Raw genomic sequence first — 21374 nt, forward strand, 5'->3', positions numbered from 1 at the left:
TGTGGCCGCATAAAAGAGACAGACCAAAACTCACAAGGGTCGACACCAAACTAAGGAACTATACCAAAGAAATCATACCAGTCCTCGGCAGCGCCATGCTCTCTGTCACACACAAAGGGACAGTGAACCGACTTCCCCTGTGGATCGTCCCCGGAGAACCCCCAGCACTGCTGGGAAGAAACTGGCTGGCAAAACTAAACTGGAAATGGGTTGATGTCCATGCCATGTCATTAGAGGAACAGACCTCCTGCTCAACAGCGATTTGAACATCTCTTTCAGCCAGGTGTTGGCACTTTCAAAGGGGCCAAAGTCAAAATCTACATCACACAGGATGCTAGACCGGTCCATCACAAGGCCAGAGCTGTACCCTATGTGATGAGGGAAAAGATTGAACACGAACTAGACATTATATCACCTGTGGAATTTAGCGACTGGGCAAATCCCATCGTCCCAGTCATGAAGCCTGATGGATCCATACGAATCTGTAGGGACTACAAATCTACCATAAAGAGAGTCTCCCTACAGGACCAGTACCCGCTGCCCAGAGCGGAGGACTTATTTGCCACATTGGTCGGAGGTAAACTTTTCTCAAAATTAGACCTCACATCTGCGTATATGACGCAAGAATTGACCGAGGAATCCAAGCTACTCACCACCATCAACACACATCGAGGCCTTTTCATGTACAATCAATGCCCATTCGGCATCAAGTCGGCAGCTGCCATATTTCAGTGCAACATGGAGAGTCTGATCAAGTCCATCCCGGGGACGGTTGTATTTCAAGACGACATACTTATCACGGGCAGGGACACCGACTCCCATCTCCGTAATTTGGAGGAAGTACTAAAGAGGTTGGATCGGGTAGGCCTACGAGTCAAGAAATCCAAGTGCCTGTTTCTCGCACCCGAGGTTGAATTTTTGGGCCGAAGGATTGATGCTGATGGAATCCGCCCAACAGAGTTCAAAACAGAAGCAATTCGCCTGGCACCCAGGCCCCGGAATGTCTCAGAATTGCGCGCCTTTCTCGGGCTCCTCAATTAATTTGGGAACTTTATGCAGAACTTAAGCACGCTGCTGGAGCCTCTCCACGTGCTACTCAGGAAGGGGTGCAATTGGCTTTGGGGGGACGCCAAGGAACGCGCCTTCAATAAGGTACGCAACCTTCTGTGATCCAACAGTGTTTTGACTTTCTTTGACCCAGGTAAAAAGCTAGTTCTCACATGCGATGCGTCAGCGTATGGGGTCGGGTGCGTTTTGCAACATGTCAATAGTGCGGGCAAATTAAATCCCATAGCTTATGCCTCCAGGTCACTTTCGCGGGTGGAGCGCGGGTACGGAATGGTAGAGAAGGAGTCGCTCGCATGCGTGTACGGTGTCAAAAAGATGCACCAATACCTTTTTGGGGCCAAGTTCACATTAGAAACCGACCACAAGCCCCTCACGTCCCTCACGTCCCTCCTATCTGAGAGCAAGGCAATAAACGCCATGCCTTGGCGCGAATTCAACGGTGGGCACTCTTGCTGGCATCCTACGACTATACCATAAGGCACAGACTAGGCACAGACAACTGTGCCGACGCGCTCAGCAGGCTATCCCTGGCGACCACGGAAGGTTCTGACGAACAGGACTGTGAGATAGTCATGGAAATCAATGCCTTTGAGTCCACAGGTTCGCCCATGACGGCTCGCCAAATCAGAGCCTGGTCGACCAGCGACCCCGCGTTATCCTTGGTAAAAAGATGTCTCCTAACTGGTGACTGGGCAGAGGCTCGCGATGCCTGCCCCGAAGAATTAACACCCTTTCACAGGCACATGCATGAGCTATCACTACAAGCAGACTGCCTGATGTGGAGCAGCCGAGTAGTCATGCCTCTATGAGGCAGAGAGGCATTTGTCCGGGAGCTCCACCACGAGTACCCGGGGATCATTCTCATGAAGGCCATAGCCAGATCCCACGTCTGTGGCCTGGTATTGACGCGGACTTGGAGCTCTGCGTCCGAAGGTGCACCATTTGTACCCAACTCAGCAATGCCCCCAGGGAAGCTCCACTGAGCCCCTGGCCTACCAAACCGTGGTCGCGGGTGCACGTAGACTATGCGGGCCCATTCATGGGCAAAATTTTCCTCATAGTTGTAGATGCATTTTCAAAGTGGATCGAATGCACCATTTTAAACTCGAGCACAACCTCCACCACTGTGGAGAGCCTTGCAACCATGTTTGCAACGCACGGAATCCCTGACAGATTGGTCAGTGACAATGGTCCGTGCTTCACCAGCGCAGAATTCCAAGACTTTATAATTGAGCACGGCATAAATCACGTCAAGACGGCACCGTTCAAGCCGGCCTCCAACGGCCAGGCGGAGAGAGCAGTGCAAATCATTAAACAAGGCATGCTTAAAATCCAAGGTCCCACGCTGCAGGGTCGCCATACAGATCTCGTCTGCACTCACTGACTGGGATCCCCCCCTCGCAACTGTTGATGAAAAGGATTTTAAAAACAAGGCTCTCATTAATCCTCCCAGACATGCGAAATCGTTGAGGCAAAGCACCGTAAGCTGTCTGAGTACCATGACAGAAATTCGAGGGGGAGATGGAATGAGATAGGGGACAAAGTGTTTGTACTAAACTATGGCAGGGGTCCCAAATGGCTTGCAGGGACAGTAACGGGTAAGGAAGGAAACAGGCTACTGGTAGTACAAATGGACAATGGCAAAACCTGCCGGAGGCATGTAGACCAAGTCAAAAGCAGATTTACCAACAACACTGCGGAACCAGAGGCAGACTACAATGTGGAACTCGCACCACACCTGGTGGACAGACAGAGGGAACAATCTGAGGAAAGGGCAATCCCACCAGATAGCCCAGGCGAGTCAACAACAATCACACCAATCGAAACAGACAGCCCAGGCGAGATACCAACAACCACACCCAAAGAAAAACAGACACCAAGGCAAACAACTGAACCACAACTCAGATGCTCCACGCGAGAGCGTAGACCACCTGAGAGACTGAACAATAAGACCTTGGGGGAGGGTGATGTCATGTATCTTACATTATTATATATAACTGTATCCTAACATGCTATACATGACTGTAATAAGATATGACCTGTAACCACCAGCATACCTTACCACCAGGGATGCACTTGCAAGAGACAGGTATATAAGGACAGGTCTCAGGCAAGTGCAGCATTCCAGAGCTGTGAAATAAAGGTGCAAGTCCAGAGTGACCTTGATTTCACTACATGCCTCGTGTGAATCTGTACTGAGGGGACAGGACTTTACAGGCACCATGGTTAGCCACGGAGCAGAACCCATCATCCACAGCAGCCCAGCAGGATCCACCACAGCAGGCCACCCAGCAAGACCAGCTGCACAGCAGCCCAGCGAGGGCCCAACAATTGACTTACCAATACCAGCTTTCACACCGAGATGATCAGCCTGGGCAAGAAGGGCCCCAGATCGACTCACATTGTAAAAAGTTACATTATTGACTTTGGGTGGGGGGGTGGGGGGGGAGTGTTGTTATATGTGTAAATTTGTATATACTCTGTACAGCCACCAGAGGGCTCATCCCCTGGAGTCCCAAGGGATCCCATAATCCCTTGGGAGCACAGATATTTAAGGAGGCTTCACAGGTTGCAAAGGCACTCGAGACCTGCAATAAAAGACTACGGTCACACTTTACTTTGAGCTCACAGTGTTCAGTCTGACTCTTTCTCCATACATAACATCTTCCACACCCGCGTGTTACATCACCCTTGGGACTATTCCCTCCTTTCTTACTCACACCCTTCCCTTTCCTTGTGCCTGTGGGCATGGACCTCCCGGTGTTGATAACAAGTCGGCGTGCAGCACCGCACCCCAAGTGCCGTTGCTTTTGTTTGGGGAGTGGGGGAGTCAGACATTTCAGGCGCAATAACTGGGGCTTCAGGAGAAGCTTGCGATGTGGAAGACGAGGCCTCAGGCCTGGAAGATGATGCCAGCTCCCACCCTCAGGTGCTGTCGACCTGATTACTATGGCACGACGGGGGGGTTCCACGCCTTGTCCTGATTTTCTTGATTGCCGCATAGCTTCGACGCTGTCGGCAGTCCGCTCTATCACAGCGATCATTTGTGACATATCCTCTGACTGCCGCTCTGATAGAGCCACGATGTTTGCGGCTATCATAGTCATGGCCTTGAGCAGCTCTCGACTTATGTTGACGCTGCCTGTGACAGACGCACCATGTCCTGGTACACGCCTACAGCAACCGACCTTTCCTGCACCAACCTCTGTCACTGCGGCAAAGGCGCTGCAACATTGGGAATGCCTTGCTGCGCACGGCTTGGTCTCGCAGAGTCAGAGGAGCTGGAATACAGACTCCATGGTGCAGGATGTTCCAGCTGTCCCACATGGAGCTGGTGTATCATCCTCATCTCCATCCCCAGCTCCACCTCCACTGGCTGCCGGATCAGTGGCTGTTCCTGTTCCTCTTCCTCTTCCTCTTCGTCTTCCTCATTGGGAGATGGCTTGGTGACACCAGAGGTGACGACAGTGGGTGTGTCGTCTGTGTCACTGTCATCTGAATCATCTGAGTCCGAAAGTACAAAACAACATTTTAAAAATGCTTGGCACCAGGGGAGGGTTCAGGGTTACATTATTACATTGTACAGTGGCTTATCGCGGTCTTACTTAAATGTCCACCACTGCTGCAGTACGGCATTATATATCGCAGGCAGAATACATATATGCATTGTGTTACATGCCTCCAATATTCCAGTACATCACATGAGGCCAACATTACAGTGCAATAAACTTACATTACATCAGACCAACATTACAGTTACAGTTACATTACATGACATGAGAGGACTGCAACACAGACTGCATTTTATTCTGTGTGAGTGGGTCAGCTCCAATGCCAGTGGTGGCACGGTTGCTATCCCCAACCAGGGACAGGGCACAGATCTCAATATCAGTCAGAGGCTCCTGGGTTGTGGGGCTTCCCCCTGTAAGCTGCTGATCGGCTGCTATTGCAGATGTCTTCTTCTGCAGAAAGTAAAGTAAATCAAAGTAAAAATCTTCAATCCATTTAACATCGCACATGCACACACAAAAAATGCACTGCATGATCCTCTTGTCATTGCCAGAATGCACGAATACATCGCCGTAACCTTAAGATAAATAACATCATCCGTGTGACGCTCAACCTATATTTACATGGTACATGGTACATTAGGGGCAGGGGGTGCACAAATAAAATCATTACTTACTCTTGCTACCCTCACCAGTTCGTTCCACCTCTTACGGCACCTTTCCCTGGTGTGTACCATGGTACTTTTAGAGGACACAGCCTCCCCGATCTCATCTCATATTTGGTTGTACTCCTTTGCAGGGGGGAGCGGGGGGGAGCAGCTTTTCACAACCACCCTTGGTTAGCTCAGAGTACTTCTCTGTTATGTGCTCCAGAAGGGCAGGTAACTGCATTTCATCGAAGGCAGGCGTCCTCAACCTCCCCTCCTTCTCGATGTTCCTGCGCTTTGATGTATTTTTTTAACATTGCCATAATCTTTTTACTGGTATGAATTTTGGTTTGTTAAATATCTCTTGTCTTCAAAGTGAAGAATTATTAGTTGTTAACAATATATTTCCACTGTGCGATGTATTTTTAAATTCACTGCCCGTCGACTACCTTGTTGCTCCTTCTCACTCACTCTCTCTCTCTTTCTCCTCTTCAACTCACTGCGCATGCGCGGGTGACCCCTGACCCCCAAATCACGGGTAAAAAGCTTGTGTAAAAAAAACGGGGAAAAAAAACTATATGCATATGCGCAGTTCTGTGCCGCACCACCCACGGAACAGAAAGTCGATCTGGATTAACTACTAAGATACATACCGCCCGATGCAGACCACTGACATACCGCCGAAATACGCTAACACAATTGTGAGGTTACATTACAACTAAATTATGTGTATCCATGACTTGCAACAAATGTTTGTTGTGTACACTACACACAGTGATTTAAAATTGTGCAGCGAGTTTTCAGAACCAAATTCCGCATGCTTTAGCAAGCAGCAATTCAGGTTTTGAATCAGGACGGTATATATTTAGGTCATATGGCCTATTCCTGCTCCTCTTTCTTAATTCTTATGAAAGTAACTGTGCACAACTGCAATAAAGCATCCTTGGGCAATGTGAAAAAGAATGAACTTAGCTTAAAATGTCAACACATTTTAACTTCGGCAACACACTAAAGCATTGATTTCAGTCAGAGGAGGCAGACATTTTCGGTTTGCCTGATATCAAATTTATGGATCTGATATAAATGTGGAGTTGGAATCCCCCTGCACTTTTTGTTCTGTTAACCTAAAGCTACTGTCTATATGGATTCTGACAGATGGGGACATCTTGTGGCTAGGGAGAGGAAAGTAGCTATAATTGCAGATTGGACAAATGGGTCCAATATTAAGTGCATCAAGGTGAACATTTATTATTCCCAGTTGAAAACTAGCACAATTTAAACATAACTCAAATAAAAATAGAAAACAGTGAGAGGTTTCAGAATAATGAACAAGAAGCATAGGAGAACGGATAGAGGAGTAGACTGGCCAAAAACAATAGACTGGATTTACTGACCATTTGTAGTTGAAAATCTAGCACAGTGGGTAAATATTTACATATGCGCAGATCTGATAACTGCATAAAACATGTTATACTCTTTGCCCCAACTGTGACAGAGTCTCTGGTTCTCGGATTGGACTGTACAACCACCTAAGAACTCGTGCTAAGAGTGGAAGCAAGTCTTCCTCAATTCCGAGGGACTGCCTATGATAAAGATAACAGGGGCATTTGCTTTGTTTTTCACAGTCCACCAAAAACATTTCCCATTAGTGAAAATTAAAGCAAGATCTCACGGCGATTAGATAAGATGATAGTGTGATAAACTTTTTTAAAGTTTACTTTGAAGCTGCCATTTGATTCATTAAAAAAAATTCTGTTTAACAAAATAAATCAGTCCATTGCTGTAGAACTTGGAAGAGATGAGAAAAATATTTTCTTATATCGATGTCAATGAAATCCAGACCACTTAAAAAAGGAGAAAGTATTTCTGGTGATCTTGTGAATGCTAATAATTGTACTTAATAGAATGGTCCTTAACCAGGATGAAAAACAATGCCGCCTCAGGCCAAACGACAACATATTGAAGTGCTGTGTCAGAGATACCTTAAGGCGTTGGCTTGCAACAAAATCAGAGAACAAAAAAATTAAACCTAGTCGCTGTTCTGCTGAACTCTGTCGCAATACTACTGTATGTGTTTTTGAAAATGTTGACATTCTTTTGTAATTGGCAAGGACGAGTATATTTTACGAAAAAAATATAATCTTGAAGCCTATTCAGACATCAAAGACAAGCTGAAATATTCCATGTATCCTTCAGCATGATAAAGTGTCATATAATAGGCTTGCCAGCAAAGTTGAAGACCTTGGAATAAAAGGGACAGTGGCAGCATGGATACGGAATTGGTTAAGTGACAGGAAACAGAGAGTAGTGGTGAACGGTTGTTTTTCGGACTGGAGGAAGGTATACAGTAGTGTTCCCCAGTGGTCGGTACTAGAACCACTACTTTTCTTGATATATATCAATGACATATGTATCAATGACTTGGTCTTGAGTGTACAGGGCATAATTTCAAAATTTGTAGATGACACAAAACTTGGAAGTATAGTGAACAGTGAGGAGGATAATGATAGACTGCAAGAGGACATACACAGACTGGTGGATAGGCGGAGAAGTGGCAGATGAAATTTAATGCAGAAAAGTGTGAAGTAATACATTTTGGTAGGAAGAATGAGGAGAGGTGATGTAAACTAAAGGGTACAATTCTATAGGAGGTGCATAAACAGAGAGCCTGGGGGTATCTATGCACAAATTGTTGAAAGTGGCAGGTCAGGTTGAGATAGTGGTTGAAAAAACATACGAAATACTGGGTTCATAAACAGAGGCATAGAGTACAAAAGCAAGGAAGTTATGATGAACCTTTATAAAACTCTGGTTCAGCCTCAACTGGAATATTGTGGCCAATTCTGGGCACCGCCCTTTAGGAAGGCCTTAGGGTGCAGAAAAGATTTCTGAGAATGATTCCAGAGATGACTGGAGAATATGGGGTTTATTCTCCTTGGAGCAGAGAAGGTTGAGAGGAGAGTTGATAGAGATGTTCAAAATCATGAGGAGAGTAGATAGAGAGAAACTGTTCCCATTGGCAGAAGGGTCGAGAACCAGAGGGTAGTAGAGGCAGATGAATGGTGCACAAGCAATACCCTTGAGACTTTCCATAAATATTGTCAATTGTTGTAACTTTATTGGAGTCACTATGGGCTGGAACCTCCACTTTTGTGCTGGGCGATATTTCCGGTATGGGCGGTAAAAAAGGGTTTTCAGATCGCCGGCTTCTCACCTATTCTCAAAGCACCTAGTCTCCATTTTTGAAAATGGACATTACCGCAAGCGATATGAAATGGGCGTTAGCGTTAAATTTTTTTGACATTCTGCCGTAAAGTGTCGCCATCCTTAGCAATGGCATGGCAACACTCGATTCCCACAATTCAGGAGGTCAAGGGTCATCATGACATGCGCAGAAGAGGAGACAGATAGAGAGGGAGCTCAGAGCCACTGACAGCATGTGTGGCTGTGGTGTGTGCTTGTCTGGCTGTTGTGGGAGGCACAAGGGAGATTCACCAGCAGCAAAAAGCTTACTAAGCACCAAGAACATAATTGGCACCGAGTTTTTGTCCAACAAATAAGATATAACATGGAAGGACGGAGGAGGTCCTGGAGCTGGTAGCCAGGAACACTGGTGGCAGAGGGCTCCCAATGGTCCCGGAGCATGGCACTGCACTCCAAGGTGCTGCACCCTCATTGCCAACCACATATGAGAGCCAGTATCAACATCTTGCTTCTGGCTCAGAGCACGTTCCCACCTCGGGACCGTCCTCTCCCGTATCTGTCCAAGCAGTGTTTCGGCCGTCGCCCCCCCCCATGAAGCATCGCCTGACAAGCTCCTTGGAGTCAGGAGGGGAAGGGGTAGAGGTGGGGAGGAGAAGCGGGGGTGGGGAAGGGTTCGTTTGTACAGAAATACTGATGATTTCAGACTAATGTTCGGTTTAAATGTTTTATTATTTAACAAAACCTTGTAACGCATTGGCTCAGATAGCTGCACCATTACACGCTGGTGATTCCTTAACATCAAAGAGTACAATTACAGTAACTTCAATCAACTTAAACTTTAACTGTCACCAAGGTGATGCCCACCATTGATGTATGACCTGCATACCTAGCAGTGTGTCAGCCTTGTACATAACACCAACGTTCTTTCAGGCAAAGGGATCATTGATGAGCTCCTGACATAAGGCTCTTGCAGCTATCATGCAGCTATCAGGCCCTTTCATGCAGTCTATGGGGAGGCGGGGGCATGACTTCAGCATCAGCCTGATTGTCTGGGCCGATGTCAGTGTCTGCCTCCTCGTCCTCCTCTTCCTCTCTCTGGTGAGGTGGACTGTCAGACTCATCAGGCAATTCTTGTCCCCTCCTGATAGCCACGTTGTGCAGCATGGAGCACACCACCATGAATTGAGCTACCTGCTCAGGGTGATACTGGAGCTCGCCTCCTGAGTGGTCCAGGCATCTAAAGCGCTGCTTTAGCACTCCAATGGTTTTCTCCACGATATTGCGAATTGCTTTGTGGCTCTCATTGTATCGCCTCTCGGCTTTGGTGTGGGTGTCACGCAGGATGGTCATCAGCCAGGTGGCGAAGCCATATCCTTTGTCCCCAAGCATCCAGCATTGACCTTGTGGCTCAGTGTTAAACAAGTCAGATACAGTGCTCTCATGCAGGATGTGTGCATCATGGATGCTGGCCGGAAATTCACTGCCAATATAATTTGCTGGTGGCCAACAACAAGTTGGATATTCAGTGAGTGGAATCCCTTGCGGTTCCTGAAAACTTCTGCATCCTGAAAAGGTGCCCGCATCACGATGTGCATAGAGTCTATTGCTCTCTGCACCTTGGGGAAGTTTGCAATTCTGAAGAATCCTAGAGCACTCTCACTCTGTGCCTCCCTGGTCATAGGGAAGCTGATCAAGTCCCGCCTGCATGTGTACAGGGCTTCAGTGACCTATCTAATGCAGTGATGCTGAGAAAGTCCGCAAATGTCTCCAGCTGTGGCTTGAAAAGAGCCCGAGGCGTAGAACAACAGTGCCGCGGTGACTTTGACCTCGACTGATGGTGCTGGCACGCTGCAGATCTGCCCTTATCAGCTGGCATACCTCAGTGATAACCTCTTTGTGGAAGTGCAGTCTCCGAAGGCAGGTGGTGTCGGGCAAGTCGAGGTAAGAATGTTTCTCCTTGTACTCGCGGGGGGTATAATGTCTGGTCCACCTCATCAGTCTGTCACATCTTACATTGGGCACATAATGCAGTGGAGCGTATCTTCGGTGATCTCAAGTCTGCTGCATGTAATTGGTCACCAGGATAGGGTGAAAAAGGACAGGCCTTATTGCAGTAGCTCTCTGTTTCCCACCGATTGGTCACAAACAAGGAATGTCCCGACGAAGACATCTGTTCAATTCCAATCGGTCACAGGATGTTTGTAGAGATGTTCACATCAACTCCAACGATCTGCAGAGTACATCCGAACTCCACCGAGGTTGAAGCATAGCAGCTTTTTAAAGGATGTGACATGTGATCTAGAACATGGCGTCCATAACGCTGTGACTAGTTCCGGTTAGTTCCACTTTTTTGGGCGAGCGATATTGTGGGCGATATGTGTGCGAAGTGGCGAAATTGGCGCTGGGCGATCTCATGGCCGCTAGTTTCGGTAAATATGCTCTTTAGGCGGTATTATTTAATCTCGGCGTTAAATCAGTGCAGAAATTAAAGCTGGCCAATATTATGAGCGCTGATTTTGCCCATTCTGATGGTTCTGCTCAAAAAAAGTGGGCGGGTGGTAATATTTTTTCCCAGAGTTAAGCACATGGGGAAAGTAACGCTCGGCGATAAGTTTCCTAAAAATGCCTGTCAGTTTCCATTTTGGCCAAAATGGGCGATATATGGGCGTTATATGTTATTTCAGCGATTAAGTGGGCGTTAAGCATGGAAAAAAGTGGAGGCTCCAGCCCTATGTCTTTTAAGCGCTATGCCTGAAGCGCAGTATTACATGTGTTAGCATATGACTTTTGAGCTGCCTTCTCTGAGATGCCCCACAGTGTTATTTATAACAGTGTCACAACTGCCTACTAATATATTGCTTTTCCATCATCTTTGATCAGTCAGTCACTTACAGAGGGTTCTTCTTCAAGAGCAGTAACATTGGCCCAAGTTTCTCACTGAATTTCCTTCAGTAACGTATCCAACCTCCTTGTTTTAATTCAATATAAATACAAATACTGTCACTTCAAAGTTTGTATCGTGGCTGAAGAAGTTATAAGGTTTTAATGGCCTTGGGGTGGATAAAATTGTGCTAACAGAACTCCAAGTTGCAGTTAACAGCTGATTTCCATCTTAAAGATTTATTATGGATTTTTTCTTTACCTTTCTATTTCTTCCGCAATTGCTAACTGAGGCCGAGAGGGAAGGCGAACAACCTGCTCCAAGTCTTCACCATGACCACTGTTGAGCTTGCTTTCAGGACATGAGTAAATCCAGTCCTGAGACATGTCCCCTCTGCCCAGTGTCTACCCAGTGTCGACATCTGCAATTAGATACTTAAAGGGTTGACGGTGGATAGGCAATGGCAAACATTTAAAGATCACATGGATGAACTACAACAATTGTACATCCCTGTCTGGAGTAAAAATAAAACAGGGAAGGTGGCTCAACCGTGGCTAACAAGGAAAATTAAGGATAGTGTTAAATCCAAGGAAGAGGCATATAACTTGGCCAGAAAAAGCAGCAAACCTAAGGATTGGGAGAAATATAGAATTCAGCAGAGGAGGACAAAGGGTTTAATTAAGAGGGGGAAAATAGAGTACAAGAAGCAGCTTGCCAGGAACATAAAAACTGACTGCAAAAGCTTCTATAGATATGTGAAGAGAAAAAGATTAGTGAAGACAAACGTAGGTCCCTTGCAGTCGGATTCAGGTGAACTTATGATGGGGAACAAAGAAATGGCAGACCAATTGAACAAATACTTTGGTTCTGCCTTCACGAAGGAAGACACAAATAACCTTCCGGAAGTACTAAGTGAGTGGTCAAATGCATGGCAGATGCAGTATAATGTGGATAAACATGAGGTTATCCACTTTGGGGGCAAAAACGCGAAGACAGAATATTATCTGAATGGCGGCAGATTAGGAAAAAGGGAGGTGCAACGAGACCTGGGTGTCATGATTCATCAATCATTGAAAGTTGGCATGCAGGTACAGCAGGCGGTGAAGAAGGCAAATGATATGTTGGCCTTCATAGCGAGAGGATTTGAGTACAGGAGCAGGGAGGTCTTACTGCAGTTGTACAAGGCCTTGGTGAGGCCTCACCTGGAATATTATGTTCAGTTTTGGTCTCCTAATCTGAGGAAGGACGTTCTTGCTATTGAGGGCGTGCAGCGAAGATTCACCAGACTGATTCCCGGGATGGCTGGACTGACATATGAGGAGAGACTGGATCAACTGTGCCTTTATACATTGGAGTTTAGAAGGATGAGAAGGGATCTCATAGAAATCTATAAGATTCTGACGGGTCGGGACAGGTTTGATGTGGGTAGAATGTTCCCGACGTTGGAGAAGTCCAGAACCAGAGGACACAGTTTTAGGTTCAGGGGTAGGCCATTTAGGACTGAGATGAGGAGAAACTTCTTCACACAGAGAGTTGTTAACCAGTGGAACTCCCTACCGCAGAGAGTTGTTGATGCCAGTTCATTGGATATATTCAAGAGGGTGTTAGATATGGCCCTTACGGCTAAGGGGATCAAGGGGTATGGAGAAAAGCAGGAAAGGGATATGAGGGAATGATCAGCCACGATCTTATTGAATGGTGGTGCAGGCTTGAAAGGCCGAATGGCCTACACTTGCCCCTATTTTCTATGTTTCTATGTTTCTATTAACAATTCAGTGGTGTGGTAGAACACTGAACTTGACCAGGGTCTTATCATTGGAGGGTAAAATACATTGATACTTCAATGCATTGTGCCACCACTTTATCTCCTACTTTTTCAACTGTTGCACTTTTACTATAAACCATCAGTCTTTCAACTTCCCTCAGTGGTTAAGAGGATTTAACCAGTGGCCATACAGGGGCGGAGGTCCCAGTTTTGATTCCCAATCATGTGCTGAATTAGTTGCTCTCAGTTGGGTCAACAGTATGGATGCTTCAGTTTGGCTAAGCATTCCTTTGAAAGTGTGTAGGTATGTGCATCAGACGGCTGAAATCGCCCCCTTTACTTGAATCGTGTGAAGCGCATGAACAATGGTCATTTCAGTGATGTGCTGGAGAGCTTCCATTGTCTGTGGGGTCATACCCCAGTAAAACATCAGTGGGGGGGAAATTGGTCTTCAACAAAAAGAAAAATGAGCAATAGCGAATCAGCAGTATGTTGAGATTTGCTTATCTCTAGTCTTTGAAATAATCAGGTTCGAGTGCAGACTAATATAGTGGGCATATTGTGTTTAATCGTAGTTTAGGACGGAATATAACGTACTAGTTATACAGCAAAAACATACGACCGTGACAAGTATCTGATACCGGACCTGATCAGACCAATGGCTAGCATGCACGAACAGCTCTTATTCGTTCTCCTTCTTGTCTCGTGTGTCTGTCTATCTCTCTCTTCTTGAACAACCCAGGAGTGTTAGACAAGGGTCAGCCAAATTCTACCTTAGCATTATAATATGGTTATTAGTAATAATGCAAGAAACATAGGTTGGGCCTTCATTGGCCAAATTAAAGACTAAGTCAAAATCTTAAACTTATAGACAAAAGACAGCCAAGTCTGACAAGGGCATATCATGCTGTGGGCTCCCATGTGGAATGTTATGCATCCTCTAATCTAACAACTTGACAGGGTAGATGCAGAGAGGATGGTTCCCCTCGTGGGGGAATCTAGAACTAGGGTTCATAGTTTCAGAATAAGGGGTCACCCATTTAAAATGGAAATAAGGAGCAATTTCTTCTCTGAGGATTGTGAATCTATGGAATTCTCTACCCCATGGGCTGTGGAGGTTGGTTCATTGAATACATTTAAGGTGAAGACAGACAGATGTTTTAATGATAAGGGAGTCAAGGGTTATGAGGAGCATGCAGGGAAGTGGAGTTGAGGCCAAGATCAGATCGGCCATGATCTTATTGGATGGTGGAACAGGCTCGAGGGGACAAATGGCCTACTCCTGCTCCTATTATGTTCTTAAAAACACTGTCTCAAATTCTAATGCAAGTTTTCCTAAGAAAATGAAACTTACAAAGTCCCAGTAAGACACACTAATACATTGACCCCTTACTTGTCTCGAGCAGAAACATTCAATCATTTAAACACATATGGCATCATAGTTTCATTCACATAACCATATATTTTTAGGTATCGCTAATGTCTAACAAGAGTGACAGGAACAGGCTGCCGATTCGCTTTCTGTTATCTGCTATAGGTGGGGGAGGGGAAGTGTTTATGCTAGCCAGTGCCAAGATCTAAAACACAGAATAATCAGCCAACAAGATCTCTGGGGGAGAAAAAATGCAGTACCTTCATTCATTACAGTCTCAATGTTTGAGCAATTCCCAGATATAATCTGCTCTTCCTCTGTGGTTGAAAAAATCCTTGGCGAAATACCTTCAGATGCGATTACGGCCTGGTCATCACTCCTGAGTATCTAGTGCTTTCTGTTCTTATCTTAGAAGTTTTTTTACGTGTCTTTTAAAGTGCTCGCTGAAATGTTTCACTTGGAGGTATGATAAAGTCTAAAGTTTTGACAGCACTTTAAAACTTGATTGTCTTCAATCACTGAAATTGATTGAAAGAACAATGAAAGTGTTGAGTTCTGCTTTGGTAGGAACATGATTAGAATGTAAAGTTTGACTGTATACTAAGTTATCTTGCCAACATTTTTCCTTCATGTATATATATCTGTCCAAAGATTGGATGATCTCGTTATATGATAACAAATAAATTGTGATACAAAATGGATTGATGTAAAAAAGATTCTATCTGAGGAAAGACTCACATTTTGAAGTTACAAAGAGAATTTGATATAAAGGGGTGTCATTGATTATCCTGCTTAATTCAAATTAGGATTAATTCATTGAAGTTTTGCTCTTGTCTATATTTAATATTCAAAAGTCTTTTTTCCACATCCCCCTTGTTTTTTTTATTTATTCAGATGACTCGTATCCACTGAGGATTCCTCGTGCAGAAACCATCCCCAGTTACAGCTCACAACACTGACAAAAACTTCAGAAAGCTGGAACATTTTCTAATGGCTGTGCTTCAAACTGTGGCACTGAACTTGCCCAGTGAAACAAGCAAGAGGAATACTGGGCGAAATGGACCGGGGTTTGAACGATATTTGCAATATCTTTTTTCTTTTTTAAATTTGTACTTCCTCTTCAAGAGTTGGGGTAACTAAAAGGGGAAAAAGGATTGAACTGAATGCACATGGAAAGGAAGATGTACGGCATCATTTCCAACCATGATATCAGAAGTACGTTTGTTAAGCACTAAGTTTCAAGACTGTGCTGATTGGTCAGCAGCATTATAAAATTAACTACATTTTATTTTATTAACAATCAGTTAATCACCTGCCATTAAACCGTGGTACTGTACGGATATGTTATTTAGGTGCTGCTTACAGAGGGTTGCAGGTACTTTTTTTTTAATCACAAACCACACGGATTAATGTTTAGGCTTTAGTAAGGTGCAACGTATAATTTTGTTGGGCTTTTCCAGGTCTGTGTGAAGTGCACAAACTTGCATTACAATGGTGTTGCTCTGGCAGCTGTTATTGATTTGTTATGTTTCTTTAGAACGCAATACAATAATCAATCCAGCAATGGGAAGTCATTTAGAGGAAGAATTCGTGAGGTTCAAGACTTTGCAAAGTGAACAGAATGAACACGTAAATTGTAGTAAGAAATGTGTGAAAGCTTTTTATGCATTAGACCATAACCTAAGGTGATCACATGAAAATAGCTTTGGATTTGGACTATGTCTACTATTTATATAATCTTTGCTTCCAGTCATTAGCTGGGCAGTTGACATGGTATTTGTTAAAACAAGATGTAGATTACTGAATGTGACCTCAATAATTCAAAGATTTAACATCAGAATAAGGGGAATGAATATTCCAAATATGGCAGCCATATTGAATGCGTTACTTACTAAATTGTGGGGAACCAAGATGTTATTCCCTTTTATATTAAACATACGAGTAACTATTAGTGATATGAACCGATGTTTCATGAAGGACAATAGGAGAGATCAGAGGAACGGCAAGTGGAATTGTTTGGAGTGCTAAGAAAAAAAAATACTACTACTGGAAATCTGAAATTATGACTGCACTCTCAAAGGATTACTTTTATGATCTTCCTTTCGGGTAAATTAATTCTGATTCCCAACTTCTATATATGTTTCTGCTGTTTTAAGATTATTTTATTATAAATTTCCAGTTGTTTTGGCTGTATTTGTATTATCTTGCAGCCTGCTCCAATTCTCTCTACGGAAGTCATTGTTCAAAGTTCAACACATGACCACATGGTGCAACTGGAAATTTCAATTCTAATTGATCCTATGGGGGTAATTGCAATTTACCACCCCCAGGTAAGAAATGGACAGGATTGGCTGAGGTGCCCGTTAACAGCCCGCCTGATCTGCTTGGCTGATCTGTACCCGCCTGATTTTCGTAGGGCAGGTTAGGTTAAATGCTACCTCTTTCTGTCAGTTCTATGAAATATTTGGCAGCAAAGACACTATTTAACAATGGAGGTCCTCGAGTGAGACCGAATTGACCAGTGCTCAGTGAAGGCCTGATATCAGAAAGGTTCAATGGCCAATCCTATGCCTGTCTCCCCATAGTGCCCATGACTATGTGACATTCATAGGGGTAGAAATTCATCTGAGCCAAAACTGAGAGACCCAAAGTTAGGCCTCAGGCCTCGGGTAAATATTTCGGGTGAGTTGCCGGTGCCTGCCATGTCTCCATAAGTAGTTCGTCCTTTCGGAGGATTGAACTTTAGGCCTCTTGCCTCTGTGCCACTGTTCTGTTAAACAGGCAACGTAAACTTTAACTGTTGATGAAACATCATTGCATCTTAAAATCAGAAGTCATTTGTGATTGATGTAAAATGGCTAACAGTACATTTTGGTATTTTCTGTCCTCAAAACAAAATAGTTCTTCCGTTAATTTATTTGGGACAATGCATGACCAACTGTTAAAGATTTCCTACATGCATCGATTACAGCTGGAACTATATTCTTATTAAATATCCATGTTATCTTTAGAAACATCTGACTGCAACATTATTGACACTTGAAACAATAGCCCCAATTTTAACCTCACCAGCCCGTCAAGAATGGGAGGAGTTCGAGTCGGTCGCCTGTTTTTACACCCAACCAATTATACGCTGTATTGGCTTCAATGGAGCGTTAAAATGGGCAGGGTGTAAATTGGGCATCTGACCCAAACCCGCCCTGTACTCAGAGTGGGTTAGGTCAAAATTGGGGCTAATGGGCTACCGGCCACCATTTTAACTCCAGATGGATTCCCCGCTCAGACCTGAGTTAAAATTACAGTCAGGTCTCAATTATGTCATCAGGCCTCAAAGTGCATCTGTAAAGAAGGACCAAATTGACTCTGGGCACATGTCCTTGCTTGCTCAGGTAAGCGGGTTAAAATTGCAGATGTTCCCCCTGAGATGCGCAGTGGCGCATTGATTGGCAGATCCCATGCAGGCTGCTTACCAGCTGTTGACGCAGGAAAAGATATTACATATGCGTGGCCACGCAACAAATTTAAAGGGACCACGCACGGAATAAAAATTACAGGGAATATTGGTTGCGATCATGGCGGTTTTTGGACAGGTAAGAGCTAGGGTGATTTTAACTGCCTACCGACCTAGTTTCTGCTGAGCAAATGGGGTTAAAATCACCCCCACCACCTCAGAAAACAATTCAAGTTGCTCAGTTGCTCCTATATTATATCTGTTCGTTGCTATTAATTCTCTTGATAGATCAATGTGGCCCGGTATTTTTAATGGCTTCCTTTTTTTTTCCACTAGAATCCCTTCCCTGAATGATCATCTGTCACTGATGCTTAAAGTCTGACTGCAATTCTGCTAAGACGCAGCTCATGAATTGCCTCTTCTTCACTTGTCCCACACACCAGCAGTACTCACTGCTAGGGGGACTCATCTGCTAACTAGATGCTGATTACTGCCAATGCTCAGCCTGTCCAGCAACAGAACTACTTAGAGAATTCCAACAGATTATAGTTGCAGTCTCTTGAGACTCAGCACAAGGGGTGTTCAAGTGAAATAAATATTTATCAAACAGAGAAGAAATGGAAATGACTTGTTGTTTAATTTAGTGAGGAACTTTGTAAGGAAAGACAAATAATATTTGATCAAATGTGAAAATCTAGCAATTCTGTTATACCCGGCAGTGATATTATCTTTATGATTGGTGTGTCTGGAAGTGTGATTTTAATAATTGATTGATCAGATCAAAATGATATGGCACAGCTCAGCACAATTTAAAAATTAACACCTGAAAAGTGTGTTTCCATCTGCTGTCATGCAAACTAACAGCAAAATGGTGTTATGGCAATAAAGTTTTTGAAGCAACTGTTCCAGGGATGTAGTCTGGCTGAAAATTCCCCATTGAAGGAACAACCCCACATTCCCTGCAAGTGAATTCTAAACAAACACAAACAGAAATTGCTCAAAGAAATTCTCAACTTCATATCCAGAACATATTTAAGCAGTAACAGTTGATGGGATCTGCGCTTATCAAGGGTAAGCTAAGTGATTTATTTCGGTGATCTGTCATCGGTGACAGTATTAGAATTTACATGACTTCCAGGACTCTACAGAATTGCACTTTTGGGGAATGCTATCTGCAGCAAATGTACAAATTCATCGGATGTGTCACACAGTGTTGCACCATAATTTGCTCTAGTCATGGGTTTATCACACTTGAGACTGTTTCTATATGAAGAGCAATGAAGTACTAAAATAGACCCAAGAGTATGGTAGACGCAATACTTTGAAATCATGATTGCCATTGGATTATGAGGCTCTACATTTTGCTTATTTGAAGTAATAATTTTGAAATTATTTCCTGTTGTTTCTGTAGATTTGCAGAACAATGAAAATGTCAGAATGAACATGAACCTATTTACCTATATCTAGATGTTCTCAGCTAATCTAAATCCACCTTCACCTTGACTGGTAATGCAGTAATTCCTTGAGAGTTATTCACATAATATCATCTTGATCCAGTAAAAATCCTGCTATTAATGGTATTTTGTATTCAAGGTAATTGTGTGCAATAATGTCCATTTAAATGAGGAAGATACACTTTCAATACAGATATTCACAGCACGATCAACCTGCAGTGAAATAATTAGTGCATTAGGATTAATGAACATAAGAAATTGAACATCTATGTTTAAAGTGTTTCTAACTAAAACCAAAAGAAAACTTTACTTAAAAATTCTGATATTTAAATTATTTTCAAAAGGACTATTCACCCTCTAGCAGATTTCATATTTCATTGAGTTAGATGGGTCATATATTAAAATGTTTTACCGAGTGCACATTTTGTCAATTATATTGTATCATTTCACCTGTACATATACACATTTCTGTGTCACGCTTGCATCTGATTGGCTTTGTATTCATAACACAGCAGCAAATTGGAATTGAAAATGTAGGGAATGTACAAGGACAGTAGGTAGAAAAAATACCAATGAGTAATCCCTATGGACATTTAAGAAGAAAGAATGAAGCATGAGCAATCTGCAAAATCTACCAATAAAAGAAAGGATAAGCAGACTCATTCAAATAGTTCCACCTTTGGAAAGTCCTTTTGGCCTTCATCTTATTTTCTCCATTAAAGTTACCTGTACAATAGTCTTTATTGTATTTGAATTGTCCAAATCAAAATTTTCTGCCAGAGGCCTGTGCTATGTAAGAAACATATAGGTTCCCACATGATCACTGTCAACTGAAGAGACTCAAGTTTACCAGCATGCACGTAGCTATACGTACAATTTCTATAAGGTATTATGATTGATAGTAAAATTTGCCAGGACTTGCTTTTTGTAAGCCCCATTCCCTCCAATGAACTTCACCCTCCCCCTACCCAGGGAAACTATTTTTAAGCAGTAAAGTACCCAGAATATTTTTCCTTGTCGAAAATATTAAAGGTAAAATATAAAAATTGAGTTCGGCCTTTTTCCAATGGTAAATCTCTTGAAAAGCACAATCCAGTTTATCATATTCATGGGGTTGTTACAAACCAGTTAAATGTGTGATAAATGACATTTTTAACATTGGAAAATTTCAAAGAATCTTTATATTTTATACTGTATTATAAATGGTCATAGTCTTTCTTTCATATGTTTATATTGAGAACTCAAAATTAGTTATGCAAAGAGAAAAGGCAGCAACTTTTGAAAGGACTGTATCATTATTCAAGTTTGGAGAGAAGTTCTGAATAAACATCCTGAATTTAAAATGTATTATCAACATGGTTCTGCTTCAGTACCATTGCAGGTATTCAGTATAGAAAGAAAGACTTGCATTTATATGGCGTCTTTCATAACCTCGGGATGTTCCAAAGTGCTTTACAGCCAATGCAGTACTTTGTTTTAGAATTATAGTCACTGTTATAATGTGGGATAGAGAAGAAAAGATGCAAACTTTTTTATATACTTATCCTTTTCCATAAAAAAGCCATGCCCTATATAGATGGACTGTAAAGAGCTCCTGTTCTATGTTACATGCAGATATTTATTTCTATAACTATACCATTTACTTATCTACTTACAGTGGGTGAGGAAAACACTATATTTCATTAATGAAAACAACCAATACTTCATTGTCTCTGGGGTGATCTTTGCCAAATTTATTTCCAAATTCTGCCTGTATTTATAATATGTAAAATTTACCTATGCATGCATTTCCCACCTGTCACACTCCAGGTATAACAGTGTGATTTGCAAAATTCATTGTACTATCTGCACTGACTGGCTATATATATATCAAAGTCCAATTACAATTGAACAGGTAGACAGACACCATGCTAATTAAATATGAGAAAGATAGATAGCTGAAGTTTGAAAATTGATATTTGAAAATTGAAGATTTATGAAAATAATCAGCCCTGGATAATCAATCAGGAGAGATTACCAATAA

At 43.1% G+C, this 21374-nt stretch overlaps 1 protein-coding gene across 2 annotated transcripts in view; it reads left to right on the forward strand.

Annotated features, from left to right (window-relative positions):
- Positions 1-19576, forward strand: part of LOC139277017 (docking protein 5-like) — a 474689-nt gene extending 455113 nt beyond the window's left edge. For both annotated transcript variants that reach the window (XM_070895017.1, XM_070895019.1), the window contains one exon: positions 15341-19576. In XM_070895017.1, coding sequence (XP_070751118.1) covers positions 15341-15405 — 65 coding nt within the window. In that variant the 3' untranslated portion in view covers positions 15406-19576. The remainder of the gene's footprint in view (positions 1-15340) is intronic.
- Positions 19577-21374: the final 1798 nt, after the last annotated feature.

This window comes from Pristiophorus japonicus, chromosome 12, assembly GCF_044704955.1.
Source record: "Pristiophorus japonicus isolate sPriJap1 chromosome 12, sPriJap1.hap1, whole genome shotgun sequence".
Taxonomy (NCBI): Eukaryota; Metazoa; Chordata; class Chondrichthyes; family Pristiophoridae; genus Pristiophorus; species Pristiophorus japonicus.